At 44.0% G+C, this 15,035-nt stretch overlaps 1 protein-coding gene across 1 annotated transcript in view; it reads left to right on the top strand.

The window, feature by feature from the left end:
• The window catches only part of atp8a2 (ATPase phospholipid transporting 8A2), a 43,856-nt gene that overhangs the window by 626 nt on the left and 28,195 nt on the right, over nucleotides 1–15,035 (top strand). The window contains 6 exon segments of the mRNA XM_075453097.1: nucleotides 3,913–4,020; nucleotides 9,631–9,808; nucleotides 12,849–12,948; nucleotides 13,273–13,371; nucleotides 13,507–13,552; nucleotides 13,786–13,826. Of these exon segments, the coding sequence (XP_075309212.1) occupies nucleotides 3,913–4,020; nucleotides 9,631–9,808; nucleotides 12,849–12,948; nucleotides 13,273–13,371; nucleotides 13,507–13,552; nucleotides 13,786–13,826 (572 nt within the window).

Below are 15,035 nucleotides of genomic sequence, written 5' to 3' on the forward strand. Positions count from 1 at the left end.
CGCAGCGATAATTTAAGTGATCCTTGATGGACTTTAACGTGACAAGAGGATGGCCACATCATTATTTTTATTAGAAGATGACCTTATCACCTTTTTATGGAATATACTGAGTGTCCTATCGCACAGTTGTGGTATTATATAATTGCTGCATCAGATTATGGTATCCAGACTTCCTGGGTCTCGTGAAATTTTCCTATGGACTGACTAATGGTTCATGACAAAGTATCAGTATATGGTGTCGGCTGAGTTATTTTGCACCTCAACGTCCACGCCAAGCGCCTGTAGAATCAATCCAATAACAGCCTATTACTTCTCTGACTTAAAAACCACGTGACTACCCCCTCCCGAGCCGACCGAAATGAGTGTTCCCTCGCTTCATGTCTGTCCATATCAGCAGTGGCGATTCTAGAGTCTGTGGGGGCCCCAAGCAAAAAAAATCCTAGGGGGCCCTACCGACCAGTGTTTGTCACCAAAACATCTGACACCAACGAAAAATGTATGAAATAAAACCTCTTTTTATTCCAAACATGTTCCAAACATGAAAAACATTGTTATTTTTAAGATATACACGTAAAGAATAGGGGTGGGCGGAAAAAATCGATTCACGTACATATCGCGATTTATTTTATTTTTTTTATGGGATGATTTTAAAAATCGATTTTTCTCCCCTGAATCGATTATATCACGTCATATCCGTGTCCAGAAAAACTTCATCAATTCATCACATTAAGTTATGTTAAAATTAGCCCACATTTGTGCTGTGTGGACATTTCAATTCATTTTGTAACTGTAAACTTAAAAAATGCCTCTTTTTGTCTCAGTTGAAATAAATGTCAGCTGCTGGACTGTCTGACACAGACTGATGTGCATTGTTTATGGCAACGACATTCATTCTAGAACTGTATGATTTAACTTGTTTGTTTTTTAAGGAGGAAGAAAATTGCAATTACTGATTATATCGAATCGCAATACTTGTAGAATCGCGATAAAAATCGAATCGGCACCTTAGAATCGTGATATAAGTGTAGCTGGCCATCCAATAATAATTGTGTTCATTTAAAGATTCTTTGTGACAAGTAAAGCTGTTCATGATATAGATTTCATAAGTATGGTTTTTATTTTCCACTAGCCTTGAATTTCCGGCGAACATAGCCTACAGTGGAACTTGACGTGAGTTTGACGAAGTCAACAATGCAATTATGGAATTATAGAATGGCATGTTAACTAGACAATCTTTGACTAAATCATTTAAATTTAACTGTTCAAAGAAAACATATTCACCACGAACGTTCGCCACAGTTTATAAAGTAACTAGACAATCATTAGCCCCTTTCACACTGAGGAATAACCCGCGTTTAATCCGCGAATTTAGCGTATCCGCTGTTCCTTTCACACTGACGACCCGGGCTGCCGTGTCAACTCGACTCGCCTTTCGACCCGCGTCGGACCCTAGTCTTTTTGCCGAGCCGAGTTTGGTGTGAACGCAATCGACGCGGGTCGGACGTGGGCGTGGCGTGACGTGAGGAGTTTAAAAGACAGAATGGACAGCTGATTCAGAACAACAGCGACAGGTGAGGACAAGTTTCACTCTGTTTTACATCAAGTTCAAGACATTTTTGAAGATGGCCAACTGGGGAGACAAGGAGGTCCGCGAGCTCCTCAGCCTCCGAGCAGAGGACGTTATTTACCGCCACATGTCGGGTACGGTGAAGGATGGACCTCTGCTGGAAGGGCTGGCGAGAAAGATGGGAGAGCGCGGTTTCCCACGCAGCAAGACGCAGGTGACCAACAAACTAAAAGCCATGAGGAAAAAGTTCCATGCTGTTAATGACCACAACGGCTGGAGTGGCAGAGGGCGATTGCACTGGCCATATTTTGACATGTGCCACGCCATCTGGGGAGGAAGCCACTCTGTATTTAACCCTACCTCCGACGCATGGCTTGTGCCTACGTCATTGTACACGCCCAGCATTTGTTTCGTGTGACGCTCTGCCACTAGGCAACGCCCCCTGAACTCGGCTTCAGGCAACACGGGTAACCTAACACGCCAAGCGTTCACATTGCTCGACGCGGGTCGATGGTGCAATTTGAACCCGCTAAGGTAGCGGGTCTCAGTGTGAAAGGGGCTTTTGATTGAATGCACCTCAGCTCTCGGGGGGCCCCCTAGTGGCTCGGGGCTCCAAGCAGTTGCCTGCCTTGCCTGTTGACAAGGTGCGCGTCTGCATATCAGAGCGTTTTAAACATGTTTTTCATGTTGGAAAAAGTGCTGGATATTACATTTGGAAGGGCCCCTGATTTTACACATTTCCCCTCTGACAAGGTTCACGAATTTGTGTTATTATTAGTGGAAAATATCATCTTAATAGAAATTTAAGAGAAGATGGGGAACGTAGAAACACGAGACTGCAATACACGATTTCACACGTTGCAAACAGACATTTAATTGGATTGTTCTGGAGGACAGGAGCATGTGTTTGTCTCATCCAGTGGCTTTTAGTAGTGACTGGCACATACTGTCAGGCTGCTCTGCTGTTTTGTGTGTGTGTGGCTGCATGACTCTTGTAGTTTCCAGAAATAGAAAGCAGGGCAAATTGTGAGTAGAAATGAGCGCCAACTGGGCCATGCAGGCTTCAGGCCAGAGGCCAGATATTTATTTGTTGTTAGAAATTAATAAATAAATAAACAAATACAGCACTTGAACTTTTGACACTGAGGCGGCGGCACATTTTGATCAGGAGAAATGTCATGTTTCGCCCTTTGGCAGTATTATAGTAAAGAGTATTGAACTCCTGCATCTACCAGTTTACTATATTTTTATTTTTACTTTTAAATGGAAAGTCAAATGGCATCACATTGAGTATCGCTGCTCTTACAAGGGGTTTGTTTTCTTCTTGTTTATATCAGAACAATTAATGTGGGATTTCATTGATGGTAGTGATTTTAAAAAAATATGTAAAAAATGTACTTGTTAATTGTTTTCAGTGCTTTAAAAGTTGCCTCACAGTTTTAACTGCATTCGTATTGAAAATATACATGGGAATGGAAACGTACTCTAGTGTTGGTGCATGCATGCATTCCCTCTTGGGTTCTTTATGTTGCCTTTATTGTAATCTCTTGGAGCCTGACCTCTTTGGTTCTTTGCTCCAATTAGCGAGCTTCCACATCCCAGGTCATGGTGACGTCTGCAGCCACCAATGTGTCACGTTTATTTACATATGTTCACAAGTAAAGGTCGAACACTGAAGTTGATTTGTTTGTTTTTCTGAGGATTATTAACTGTGTGTGACACACACTTGTATGAGCACCTTTTAGAGGAGTACTTATAAACCCCATAAAGCAACACTGGTTCAGAAAGTACACAATACGTTTGATGATATATTAGCATTATGTAACAAGATAAGCTTAACAACCTGTAATGTATATGTCTCGTGTTCACAGGCTGTCTTTGACAGTCCACAAAGTTCGTTTTTAACAGTAAGGACCCGCCTTCAAACTTTTTTTTTGCTAGTCATCCAGCTCACTCAGCTGTCAACAATTCGTATGTTTTGGGAAGATAATAACTGGTTGTCATAGCTGCCAAGCTACTGAAGATGCCATTTGGGAGATAGGAAGAAGCCGAACAAATGTATAGAAACGTGGTGTTTACATAATCTCTCCACAAGGTGGCACTCCTGGCCAGACAAGGTTTTGGTAAAGTGCATTTGGGCAGCTCTGCAGGCCTACATCTTTTATATGCGGGCATGAATCTAAATTTCTCTGTAAATGCTTCCAGTTAAAGGCACATGCGGACACATTTACATTACAGTTTTTGTCTCGTAGAAGCGCTGTGTGTGGTACAGTATGTGTATATTGATTTGCTGTCCTGTGTGTGTTGTTTTCTCCCGCCTGCGGCCTTATTTTTGGCACCCACAGAGCAATTAGTTTTGACTGCCATTAGACAGGAGGCTTCTGAACTGCAGGACCCAGGCCAGGGTGCCAGCTCTACCATGCGCGCCCGCCTCACAGACAGGTTTGACAAAAGTGAGTTTGCTCAAATGAGACTGGATGATGCCCCATTTGTGTCCGGAGTCCCAAGGTGCATGTGACATGCGCAACGGCTAAGAACAGGCATCTCCCAACCTCCGGCCCTCAAGAGCTACAATGTGGAGTTAGTTTGTGTCTCTGGATTCCAACTGAAAAAGGCTAAGATATACCGCTGTGGACTCTGTAGCTCCTTGGGGCCTGGAGTGATGAATGCTGAAGAGGACTTCACCCTCTCACTGCATGTGCTCGTAGATGGTAGTAACCACTAATGCTGGTGAAGACGGTTAGATGTAAGCAAAGCCTTCGTTGTGAACCCACGCATGCTGTAGGACACAACACACGTGCATGTATCTACATGGCATGCGTGTACAGAGCATGTACATGAACACTGCTGCATGCATGTATGAGTGAGCTGGATGTAGAGAAGCACAGGGGTGAAGCTGCATGTTGGGTCTTTCTTGTTTTCTGGCATTAAAAGCTGTGTCTTCTGTCTGTCAGTGTCTGTATTTGCGTTCATACAGACACATTTGAGTTGGTGTGTGTGTGGCACCTGCAGGATTAACAGGTTATGGATTAGTAGCAGGTGAAGTTGCAGAGCACACACAGAAGGGATTACCATGCTTGCTCACTTTGCCTCTAAGAGGCTTTCATGCCTTACTTCCTACTTTGCTAAGGTGGCAAATAGACCCATGGGAACTGGTAGCAAGCAGGTTAACCTGGACCTGGAAATAGGGCCTGCTGGTTACCTAGGAGACCAGGGCAAGCATGGGACATAAGGTTCGCTTGGGCAGACGGCGTTCTGTTGGTAACGTGTTCCTGACTTCACAGCATTATTGTGGGATGGACAGAGAGAGGCTTGTGGGGGAGAAAGTAGTTGTTTTTGTTTTTTCCTTTTTAAAATGTAATTTAGATAGATGAGTAGTAGGGACGTCGGGCCGTGACCTTCAGCTCTCACTGGAGCGGTTCGCAGCCGAGTGTGAAGCGGCTGGGATGAGAATCAGCACCTCCAAATCTGAGACCATGGTCCTCGGCCGGAAAAGGGTGGAATGCCCTCTCCGGGTCGGGAATGAGGAAAAGGGCCATTATTGCATCCTGTGCACACGCTGCAATTATTGCCTCCTCAGCTGTTCAGAGGAGTGTCTGGGTGCGAGACCGATCCCAGGACTGGTGGGAGAATGTTGTGGCGGGCTTTGATGAAGAGCAGTGGGTCAGCAATTTTAGAATGAGCTGACAAACTTTTGATATGCTGTGCGAGAGTTTGTCCCCATTCTTCTCCTACCAAGACGCCACATTTCGTCGGGCGATTCCACTGAAAATGCATGTCGGTGTAAGAATATCCGATCTGCCTGTGTACACGGCGGTCGCATTGTCACATATCCGATTCGTATCTGATAAATTTCCACATATGATGGAGGCCTGTATCCGATCTCAAAATATCCGAATGCATGCGTCCTTGTCCTATTTACATGGTCAAAAAACATATCCGATCTGTGTCACATGAGAGCAAAAAATCGGAATTGGGTAACATTTAACTGACAGCGTAAATGTAGCCTTAGTTTCTCGGCTGGCCTGGGAACGCCTCGGGGTCCCCCCAGAAGAGCTGGAGGAAGTGGCCGGGGACAGGGACGTCTGGGTTTCTCTGCTTAAGCTGCTGCCCCCGCGACCCGACCCCCGGAGAAGCGGAAGATGATGGATGGATGGAGTAGTGGGGCTGTCACAACCATTAGATTTTGGACAATTTTCCCTCAATAATTGCAATGAATGAATGTCTTTTCTCTTCATTTTATGCCGCTATTACTTTTGAGATAGTTGTACTGGTCCTTTTTGTTGCCGCCCATTTGGTGAAACTCCAACAAATCACCTCCTCTAAGTTATAGGGCTATACTTTTATTTATTTATTTATTTATTTTTTGTGGCTGAAACCAACATGAGAAACACTCTGTGTGTCAATAAATCATATTATTAAAAAAAGGATGCAAACTGAGAAAAAAATGACGAGGCATCAGAAATAGAAAACGTAACCTTTGAGGAAGTGTAATTGTTTTTATACAGGTGAATGAAAATGTTTTTATTTGCACAAATTGATATCTCTCATCTGAAATCGCTGCATGCAGATAATTGCGTAATAATTGTGACAGCCCTAGTGGGAGGCTGTGGTTTAGTGTTTAGCTCCAGAAGACTTCAGCAGGGCTTTGAGAATGGATTTAAACATTTGCTGTTAACTGACAGTGACTGCAAAAACTTTGCTGCCATGTTTTCGAGACTCCCACCGAACACACTGGGATAAATACTCGGATTTGCGACGCACATCCAAGTGGATTTTGCATCTGAATTAATTTGACAATTTCTCAGATAATAACAGCATGAAATCAGTCTGAGTATCTGTCCCTTTTGTGGCGTGTGGGGTATGAGTCCTTTAGCATCTGAGGATAATTGTAGAAATCCTACTACAGCTGTCGTTATGATTAATAGCCATTGCCTTTCTGGCTCATTTCATCGCTGGGCTGCATGATAGGATTTAATTTCCAAGCATATCTGAAGCTACATTTGTGCAATTATCAAATACAGCATAGAGTGAGGCCATTTGGTAGTTGCGGTCTTGAGTGAAAGCACTGAGGTAGAGTGTGTGGTGAAATATGCTCTGCCATACTGGAAAATGTAGATTAATTATGCAGCCTATGTCTATCCATTATTCAGCAGCCTACGCGGCTTTAACAGTGAAATGTTGGCACCAGCTCAAAATACAAGTTATTACTGTATATTGGAATTTTGTGAAGCTTTGACATTCTTCACGTAACACGTCAGACTTAACTATCTGCGTTTTCGGGGTGTATTGCCCTCGTTCTGCCCCTAGAAACAAGTTATTTCATGTGCCAGCTGTGTCCAATATGTTTGGTCTAAAGGACTTCTGATGACATAAGAAGAAGGAAAAAGTGGTTGTACTTTTTAGCATTATTGTATAATGTTAGAATTCACTTATCTGTTGGATTGTTCTCAAGAAAGGAAACGCATAAAGTTAAATACTCTGCAACCGAATGGGTAGCTGGTAGAACTTTGTGAAGGGTATGAGATCAGAGTGTTGAAGGGGGATCAGTCTAGTCTTACCTGTCCTGGCTGCAGGTTTTCAGCCCAGAGAAACTGTCTGGCTATCTGGGGTGCCTTCATGTGTAATTGACCTGGTTGTGCTTTGCTGGGGTTGGTTGCTGACTCATCAAAGGCGCAATGGTAATGAGTTACGGAGGAAGTTGGGCCTCTACTCCATCAGAGATGAGTAACTGAGGCATTGATCGACTCAGACATGAATTTATGGCTGAAGTGTATTGCAGAGCAAGGCGTCATTGATCTTTTTGGAAAGGTGGAGTCAGCTGGGGTTAAAAAGATGGGGGGAGGCAGGAATAAAAGTGTAATCTGTAAACATTTCCACCGGCACAGAAATGTAAAACAAGACAGAGATTTTTTTTTAAACACAGAGCAATCTTTTAAAAGAGAATCGATGACATCATGATTAATATTCATTGCTCTTCCCAAGCTTTAATCATGTATCTTCACTTAGAATCTCCTCACACATTTGTTTTCTTTGTTGACCCAAGTGTCTTTTGCAGAGGTTGGTGAGCTGGGATTTTGACTCAAAGATCACGCCTGAAGTACAGCAAAAGTGTGGTCTGAGATGTGGAGATATGAGACGGGCTGTTTATTATCACATTGCTTGGATAGACTTTGACTTTTGCTCTGTGCCTTGTGCAGAGCTTGTGGGCTGGCGCTGAATACCACTTCACTGAGGTTAGAAGGCTTGAGCTCTTAGAATGTCAAACAGGTTTCTTTGGCAGAGGTAGAAAATGGAGAGGATTTGTATCCTCAGAGCCATATTAACTGCTATACCTCTAATAAAGGCAAAAGTACTTGACACAGGGCCTCTGTCCACGGAAAAGTGTCTGTCTGATGTGCTAAGACGTATGATCGTCTGATCATCCTTCAGATAAGTCTGACCAGTTTACTTATGTGCGCTCTTACAATTTCTCATCTATTCTAGAATACCGAGCTTGAGTGGAATATAATGACGTTACCAGATTTTGGTTATTGATGAGGGAGGAGAATAACTCGTCTAGAGTAACATTGTAGTGCTGCAGAAATTGGGTTTCAGGACGGAGGAAATTCAATCTGCGGAACGCTGCCAGTGCTTATTCTTTTTTTGAATTATTCATGCAATTAGTCTGTTGTTGTTTTCACTTAAAGACCTGTCCATAGACGGAAACGCAATGCACTGATCCCGAAAACGATATCATAATCCCAAACATGATCCCATCACAACTCTTAGGGGAGCTGCTTCGTGGAGAAATTGATCTCGCAGCATATTTACGACTGATCACTACAAAAAGGCTTGCAAGGATATGATCTGGGGATTACCAAAACAAAAAAAAAAGTTAAAAAGCATGCCGAATAATAATGTGTTTTGCAGTAGATTCAAAATGCCCCACGCAGTTCTGTACATTATAATGACAAAGATGTGAAGAGCAGAGACCTGTAGTGAGCGGTGCTTTCGCAGAGACATCACAGTAGAGAGAAGGCGACATGAAGTGATCTCCTGACGGATGGCTCCTGAGTCGTGGATGTCATTTGAACCATCTGTGCCTGACCAAAAGACCCTAAGGCGATATAAGGCTTCTGGCCCTTTAAAAGCGAAGCCCCGACTTTGCCCCTTCGCAGCACCGAGCGAGCTCCATATGGCTTCCCCTCCTTGTCTGAGCTCTTAACGGTGAAGCAGCTCGACATCACATCGGAGGGAGGAGATCGCCTATAAACACGCCGGATAAAGGCTTCCCCGAGGAGGAGGCAGGTGGCCGGAAGACACGGTCTCGGAGCCGGGCTAGACACTTTGGTTCAGCGGGACCGGTAGCGTCCTATTAAGCAAAGCCGAGAGACGAGGCACGGGCGTGCTGCTGCATCAGTCCTCGCCTCGGGTCGCCGATGTTATACCAGCTGAGTAAACTGTGGCGCCCAGCCCTGTTTGCCTTTCTTCCAATCTTCCAATGTCCCCTCGGAACTGTACTTACTCTGCGGTATTGGGTGCACTCGATGAAAAAATAGCGAGCTCCTGAATCTCGTGCGGGGGTGAACGAGCGCAGATCACGACGCTTGCGGATGACAAAGCAGGCGGGCTGGGTGGCCGCGAGTCTGCAGGAGATGAAGCGTGTTGTATCCTCTTCCGCCACTTTTCTGGATAACTCGTGCCCGTGTCTACATGTCTACATCTGTGCAAGGTCACCATCTGAATATGCTGGCGTGCTGCTAGAAACGGACTAACCTGGCGTGTTTGTTCGCCATTGTGCATCCCTCAGCACATCCATTATACGCGGGGGGTCCCGTGGGCGTCGCGAAACGCGCGTGTGTGCATTGACGGTACATGCAAGCCAAGGGAGGTGTTTATATGGGAAACGTCACTGAATCGACCCCACCGGCTTCAGCGTTCATCAGCATAAACCAGCCTCTTGTAGTAATTGGTCGCCTCTGGCTCTGAACTGTAAACCACGTCTCCCGTCTATGTGTCTCTCCCACCCACCCTCCCTGTCTGTCTGTCTCCGTCTCTGTCTCCCACTCGCACTCACTCAGCCTCGCCTCTCTCCCATCAATCCAACGGTGCAGGACCTTCTTGCTCGTCCGCCGGCTACCGCAAGGCAGATGATGAGATGTCCGGGACCACTTCCCAGGCGGAACCTGTAGATGCAACGGCGCGGACGGTGCTGCTCAACCGGCCACAGAGCACCAAGTTCTGCGACAACCATGTCAGGTAGGTATCACCCCTGGGCTTCTTATTGTTTTGCAGTAATGCATGCTGCCCCTAACCGCCCTCTATATATGTACTATATTGACTTAAAGCAAAGCTGTCAGTTAAGAAGAGGCCAGTGTTGATCGAAATTAACAGCAGCCCGTAATTTTTCTGATTTGTAAACAGGAAGCACATTAAGAACAGTTTAAACTCACCAGGTTTATTATCAAAGAAACTGGGCTTTTTTTCCCCCCACTTTGGGAGTATTTTGTGTCCATTCAAAGATTTTTTGGGGCTTTTTATGCCTTTAATGGATAGACAGTTGGAGAGAGACAGGAAGCAGGGGGCAGAGAGAGGGGGAAGACATGCAGCAAAGGGCCGTCCGGTGCGGGACTCGAACCGGGGACAGCTACAGCGAGGACTGTAGCCTCTGTACATGGGGCGGCTGCTTAACCCACTACACCACCGACCGCCCCTCATTCAAAGATTTTTGACCCATCTTAACTAACACCTACTTTAAAACCTTCTCTTTTGTTTTGTTTGCATAATTTTTCAGTCATAGTGCATGGTCAGTTTGTCGGTACTTTGCTCCTTACCAAAGGACGATCCAACAGTGGGTGTTTGCTCAGAGGGTTTTAGATCCACATTGTCGGGTTGAAGGACGATCTCTGACAGCCTGTTTGTATGCTTTACCTTGTGTGTGCATTCGATGTGTGTGTAAAGGTAGACTTTGCACCCCTGAGATTTAGTCTTGTTTCTCTCTTTTTTTCCTCTCCCTTACCCTTACTTTTGTCTCTGCCACAACCACTTCACGGGGGAGGAAAAACATTTTTTTAGTGGAATCTTATCTCTTAGTGGAAGGCAGTGTAATGACTCACCTATGAGATTATTACTTTCAGGTTTGCAGCCGTCCCAAAGGGTGAGGCTAACATATGTCACTGCCCTGCTAAAGTGCTTGGCTTAACAACATAACATGACGGTGTTGCTTAATCGATACGTCCTCATGAATATTTACTTTGAAATGAAAGTAACTACACTTACACGTGTTTCCATAAATTACAGAAAGCACTTTAGCTGGGCTCATTTGGTCAAAGGTTTGTTCTGTGTTTTGTTTGAGAAATTGTTCGGGCTGTCCCTCAATTTCACTGAAGATAAAAGCTGTCTACTACTCTGACTCCTAAGTGCTCAGTGAAGAGCTGTAGGTGTGATTCCTTTAGCTGTAACCTTCTGTAGTCTGCACAGCTTTGGACTACGGTGCATATCTTTTGTACCTATTTTTTTCTCTCATATGTGTCCTGTCGTCTCTTGGTGCTCCTCGTGGTCTAGCACTCAACATCTGAGTGAACTTTTAGACGGTACATAATTATTTGTCACGAAGGGGCAGCTAGTGCTGCTGTGTCTCTTTTTATAAACATCCCAGCTGTCATCGGCATATGTTATGAGCTCAACTGTGGTAATAAATAGCAAGTCAGTCAAATGGTATTAGAGTTTGTTTCAGTCAGATGCCGATGTAATTTGTGTCGTGTCTTTGTCTCTTGGTATTGTTTTTTTTGTTTGTACCAACTCTGTTTGCCGCCGTAGGGAAAACGGTGCACAGGTTCTGTGAGTGGAAGGCTTGTTGTTGCTTACTGACATGCAGTGATCTTGCCATTATTGTTGTTGGGAGATTGGATTTCACTTTAAGAAGAGCCTGTTCCAACCTAACAAATGAGATTAGGGCGGGTACTCCCCAGCTCATATGATTGGAGCACATATGATTGGAGAGTCAGGAACACTCTTGCTCCAAAGGGAAAGGCCTTTGATGTCCCTGTGTTCCTGTAACAATTTAGTTTGTCTTGTCGGTAGCCTTATTGATTTTTGTTCCTGGATTAAAGCCTTGTAGCTTTTATCTGTACATTCAACGTACCTCCTCCTCATTTCCCAGATCTTTCACCCTCACATCTTTATGTTGGTACAGGTTTTTATACAGCGTGAGTTTAAGATCAGGTGTGACCAGCTCACCATAGTGAGAAAAAGACACTGCCTGTCTGTATCCTATGTCGTTCCAGACTTTGGCCCCATTTTCTTTTAGCCCTATAATGTATGAGGAACATTGTTTTTTATAAAAACAGCACAAAGCCACACAGCTGCAGGAGAGCATCACCCCTACAGCTAACAGCTGTTCTCACAACAAGTTGGACGCCTATATGATGAAAAATAGCACAGCCAGATGTTTTGGACTATTTCTCCGAAGCATGTTTGTGTCGCTGTTTGTGGAGTCTGGTATCACTCGTCTTTGATTAGATTGAGGCACCTTTATCTCCTGGATCATAGGTGTAGTGTCACTAACTCTGAGGTATCTGTGGCACAAGGGTCGGGATACTATGAGCCTGTGCGACAGACTAACAGCTATTGCTCCACTGTTTTTTCATGTAATGTCCTTTCTTCCAGTATTTTGTGTCCGAGTACGGCAGATGGAGGGGGGGGGGGGAACGTTTTTTTGCCATTTGTTTCATGCACTCTATCCTGCACACAAACATGCTCTGTCCATTAGGGGAAAAGTCATTTCAGAAGCTCTTACTCTTCATTAAAGCCACACAAGAAAAAGAGCAAGTAGGCCTTGACTTGAAGGTTTACTTTATTTTTAGCTTTTGCTAAAAGCTCTTACAGTAGATGCTGGCTATATCGAGGCCAATCAATACAGCTTTCTAAATCAATACAGTTGACTGACACACGGGTTGAGGTTGCCAAGGTTTCTTACACCTATTTTCTAGGGTTTTTGGGTCTAAATTTAGTGTCTTGGATAAAATGTCTTGATCTATTTATAGATGTGATATGTGTCCAGCCTATAATGGCCCTGCCTGTCCTCTCTGTGCAAAATTGAGTGATTTTAATAGGTTTAAGTGCCCAAAGGGGGTTCTTTGATATTCAGCCTTTAAAGTAATTATCTTTGATCGTTTTCAGTTAAAAGATCATTGTTGCACAATTTATGCATACATTTTCGACGTTTTGCTAATGCAGCACCTTTCTCCTCCTCCGTCTACCTGAAAATAACACGAATGGAAACTCTCTTTTGTTGCAGTACCACCAAGTATGGGGTTCTCACCTTTCTACCCCGGTTCCTTTATGAGCAGATCAGACGGGCAGCCAATGCCTTCTTCCTGTTCATCGCACTCATGCAGGTAAACCCCCACGCACAGCAACAGCTGCCAACACTGTTGGCACAGTGGGCTGCGTCTCATGTTTCAGTTTGTTTCTGTGTTCTGGGCAGCCTATAAACGATGCAGCTTTGGACGGGCTTGGCATTTCTTGAAATATGCATTATAGATTTTTCAGAGATGTACTTTGGATCATAAAGGCGTTCAGATCATATCAAGTTTTTCAGAAACCAAAAAAGTAGCCAAACCGCTCTCCCGCCTCTGTCATTCATGAGATGGCTCATTATAAATGCTGTTAGCCTCTTAAGACTATCATTTCTGAGTATTTACTGTTTGGTCTCTTAATAGCAAATTCCTGATGTATCGCCCACTGGTCGCTACACCACACTGGTCCCGCTTATATTCATCCTCACTGTGGCTGGAATTAAAGAGATCATAGAAGACTATGTGAGTACCACAGCAGCAACATGGTCAGACGTTGTTTTTTATCAGGCCCCTTTATCGTTTTTAAATCTCTAAAGTTGGAGACTTCGTCATATGGATATGTTAAAAGTTGATGGCTCCTTATCCGTCTCTTTACAGAAAAGGCACAAAGCGGACAACACAGTAAACAAGAAGAAGACAACAGGTATAGTGAGCGCGCTCGTTAACCTGCATCAACTGTCCGTTCAGTTTTCCATGAGTGTGCTTGTGTCTATTTGCTTGGGTTTTGTTTTCCTTTCATGGCTGAATGAATGGCTGTTGTCTGACAGTCATTATAGCGCAGACCACTCAGCGCTACACAAAAGTTTAGTGGCCATGAATACTGTATGAGACCTGCTCTATAGGCTGACTGATGGCTGTGTTGTCCTTGTCTCTCAGTGCTGCGGAGCGGAGCTTGGCAGACGATAATCTGGAAACAGGTATCACTATCATCACATACTTCAGCTTTGGTGCTCTCTCACCTATCACTCATGTGATTTCTCTTCCAGTTATACGACTCACTTGATCATATCTTCTTGGTGTAAGTGACACGAAATACTGCTTGGAGTGTACTAGTTCCAGCCTAAAGGCACATTACCTCGTGTTTTACAAAGAATGGTAAATAAATGTTCAACGGAAACAAAATTCAAGTCAGAACCTTCAGATAATGATATAAGGAAGAATATTACGCGGTGAGAGTGCAAGGTATACTCCAGTGCAGCGCGGCGTTTCAGTATGTTCTTTTCCGTCGGATTTGGATTTCTTATTGAATGTACTCATTAAATGAGCCCAGCTGTGTGCAGCTTGCTCCACTGGGTTGAATCAAATCAAATTTGAGTTCTTGTTATGTGGGTGACAAGCATGATCAGCAGGCATTAAGCTCTCCACAGTTGCTTAGTGTCAGGACAAGTAAGGGAGTTTGTCCCAGTTGTCATTTCAGCTCATTAACGTTTATTTTTTTTCTAAGAGAAGTCGAGGTGTGTAGTTTCCACGTAACGCTCGGTTTTCTTCCTAAACTTCAGCTGCAAGTTTGGTATTTTTTTGCACTTATAAAATCACTGTTAGTTTAGGGATCATTTTCTGTGAACAGGAGTTCTTTTTAAATCTGTAAAAGGCACAAAGATTGTTAGTCACAGGGTATAGCATCTGTAGAGTGGTGCTTTGCCTGGAAATGCTGTGTTGAGAAATCGATAATGCTGCGGTTAACATCACCCAGGACTGTGGCGTACATTATGTGCCCCCTGTGTGCTGGGATAACAATTTTCTGGCTGCTCGAAGGAGAACGGAAAGCCTGGAAAACATGCCGAAGAGTTTTGCACACGCTTGATGTGGCACATTGACTGTGTCTTCCACATGCTTTCTCAGATCCCAGTTTTATTAAGCGATCACATATTTCCTTTTTTTGGGGCTTCACAAGGACTTTTTATTTCACAAAACATTATTACAATTTAGAAAATTATTCATTTGAAATTGTGTCTCCTTTATCTGAGTTGAACTGTGAACGTCTCTTAAAGACTAGTTTTTCCTAAACTTTTATTCTTTTGTCTGTTTTTCTCTCTTATCCTTGTAATCTGTATGTTACTCTGGTCGGTCTATGTTGCAGCCGAGTCAGAATAGTTCAAGCAACTGCACTGCTGTGCTCACTGTCA

Source organism: Odontesthes bonariensis, chromosome 20, assembly GCF_027942865.1.
Source record: "Odontesthes bonariensis isolate fOdoBon6 chromosome 20, fOdoBon6.hap1, whole genome shotgun sequence".
NCBI classification, from domain to species: domain Eukaryota; kingdom Metazoa; phylum Chordata; class Actinopteri; order Atheriniformes; family Atherinopsidae; genus Odontesthes; species Odontesthes bonariensis.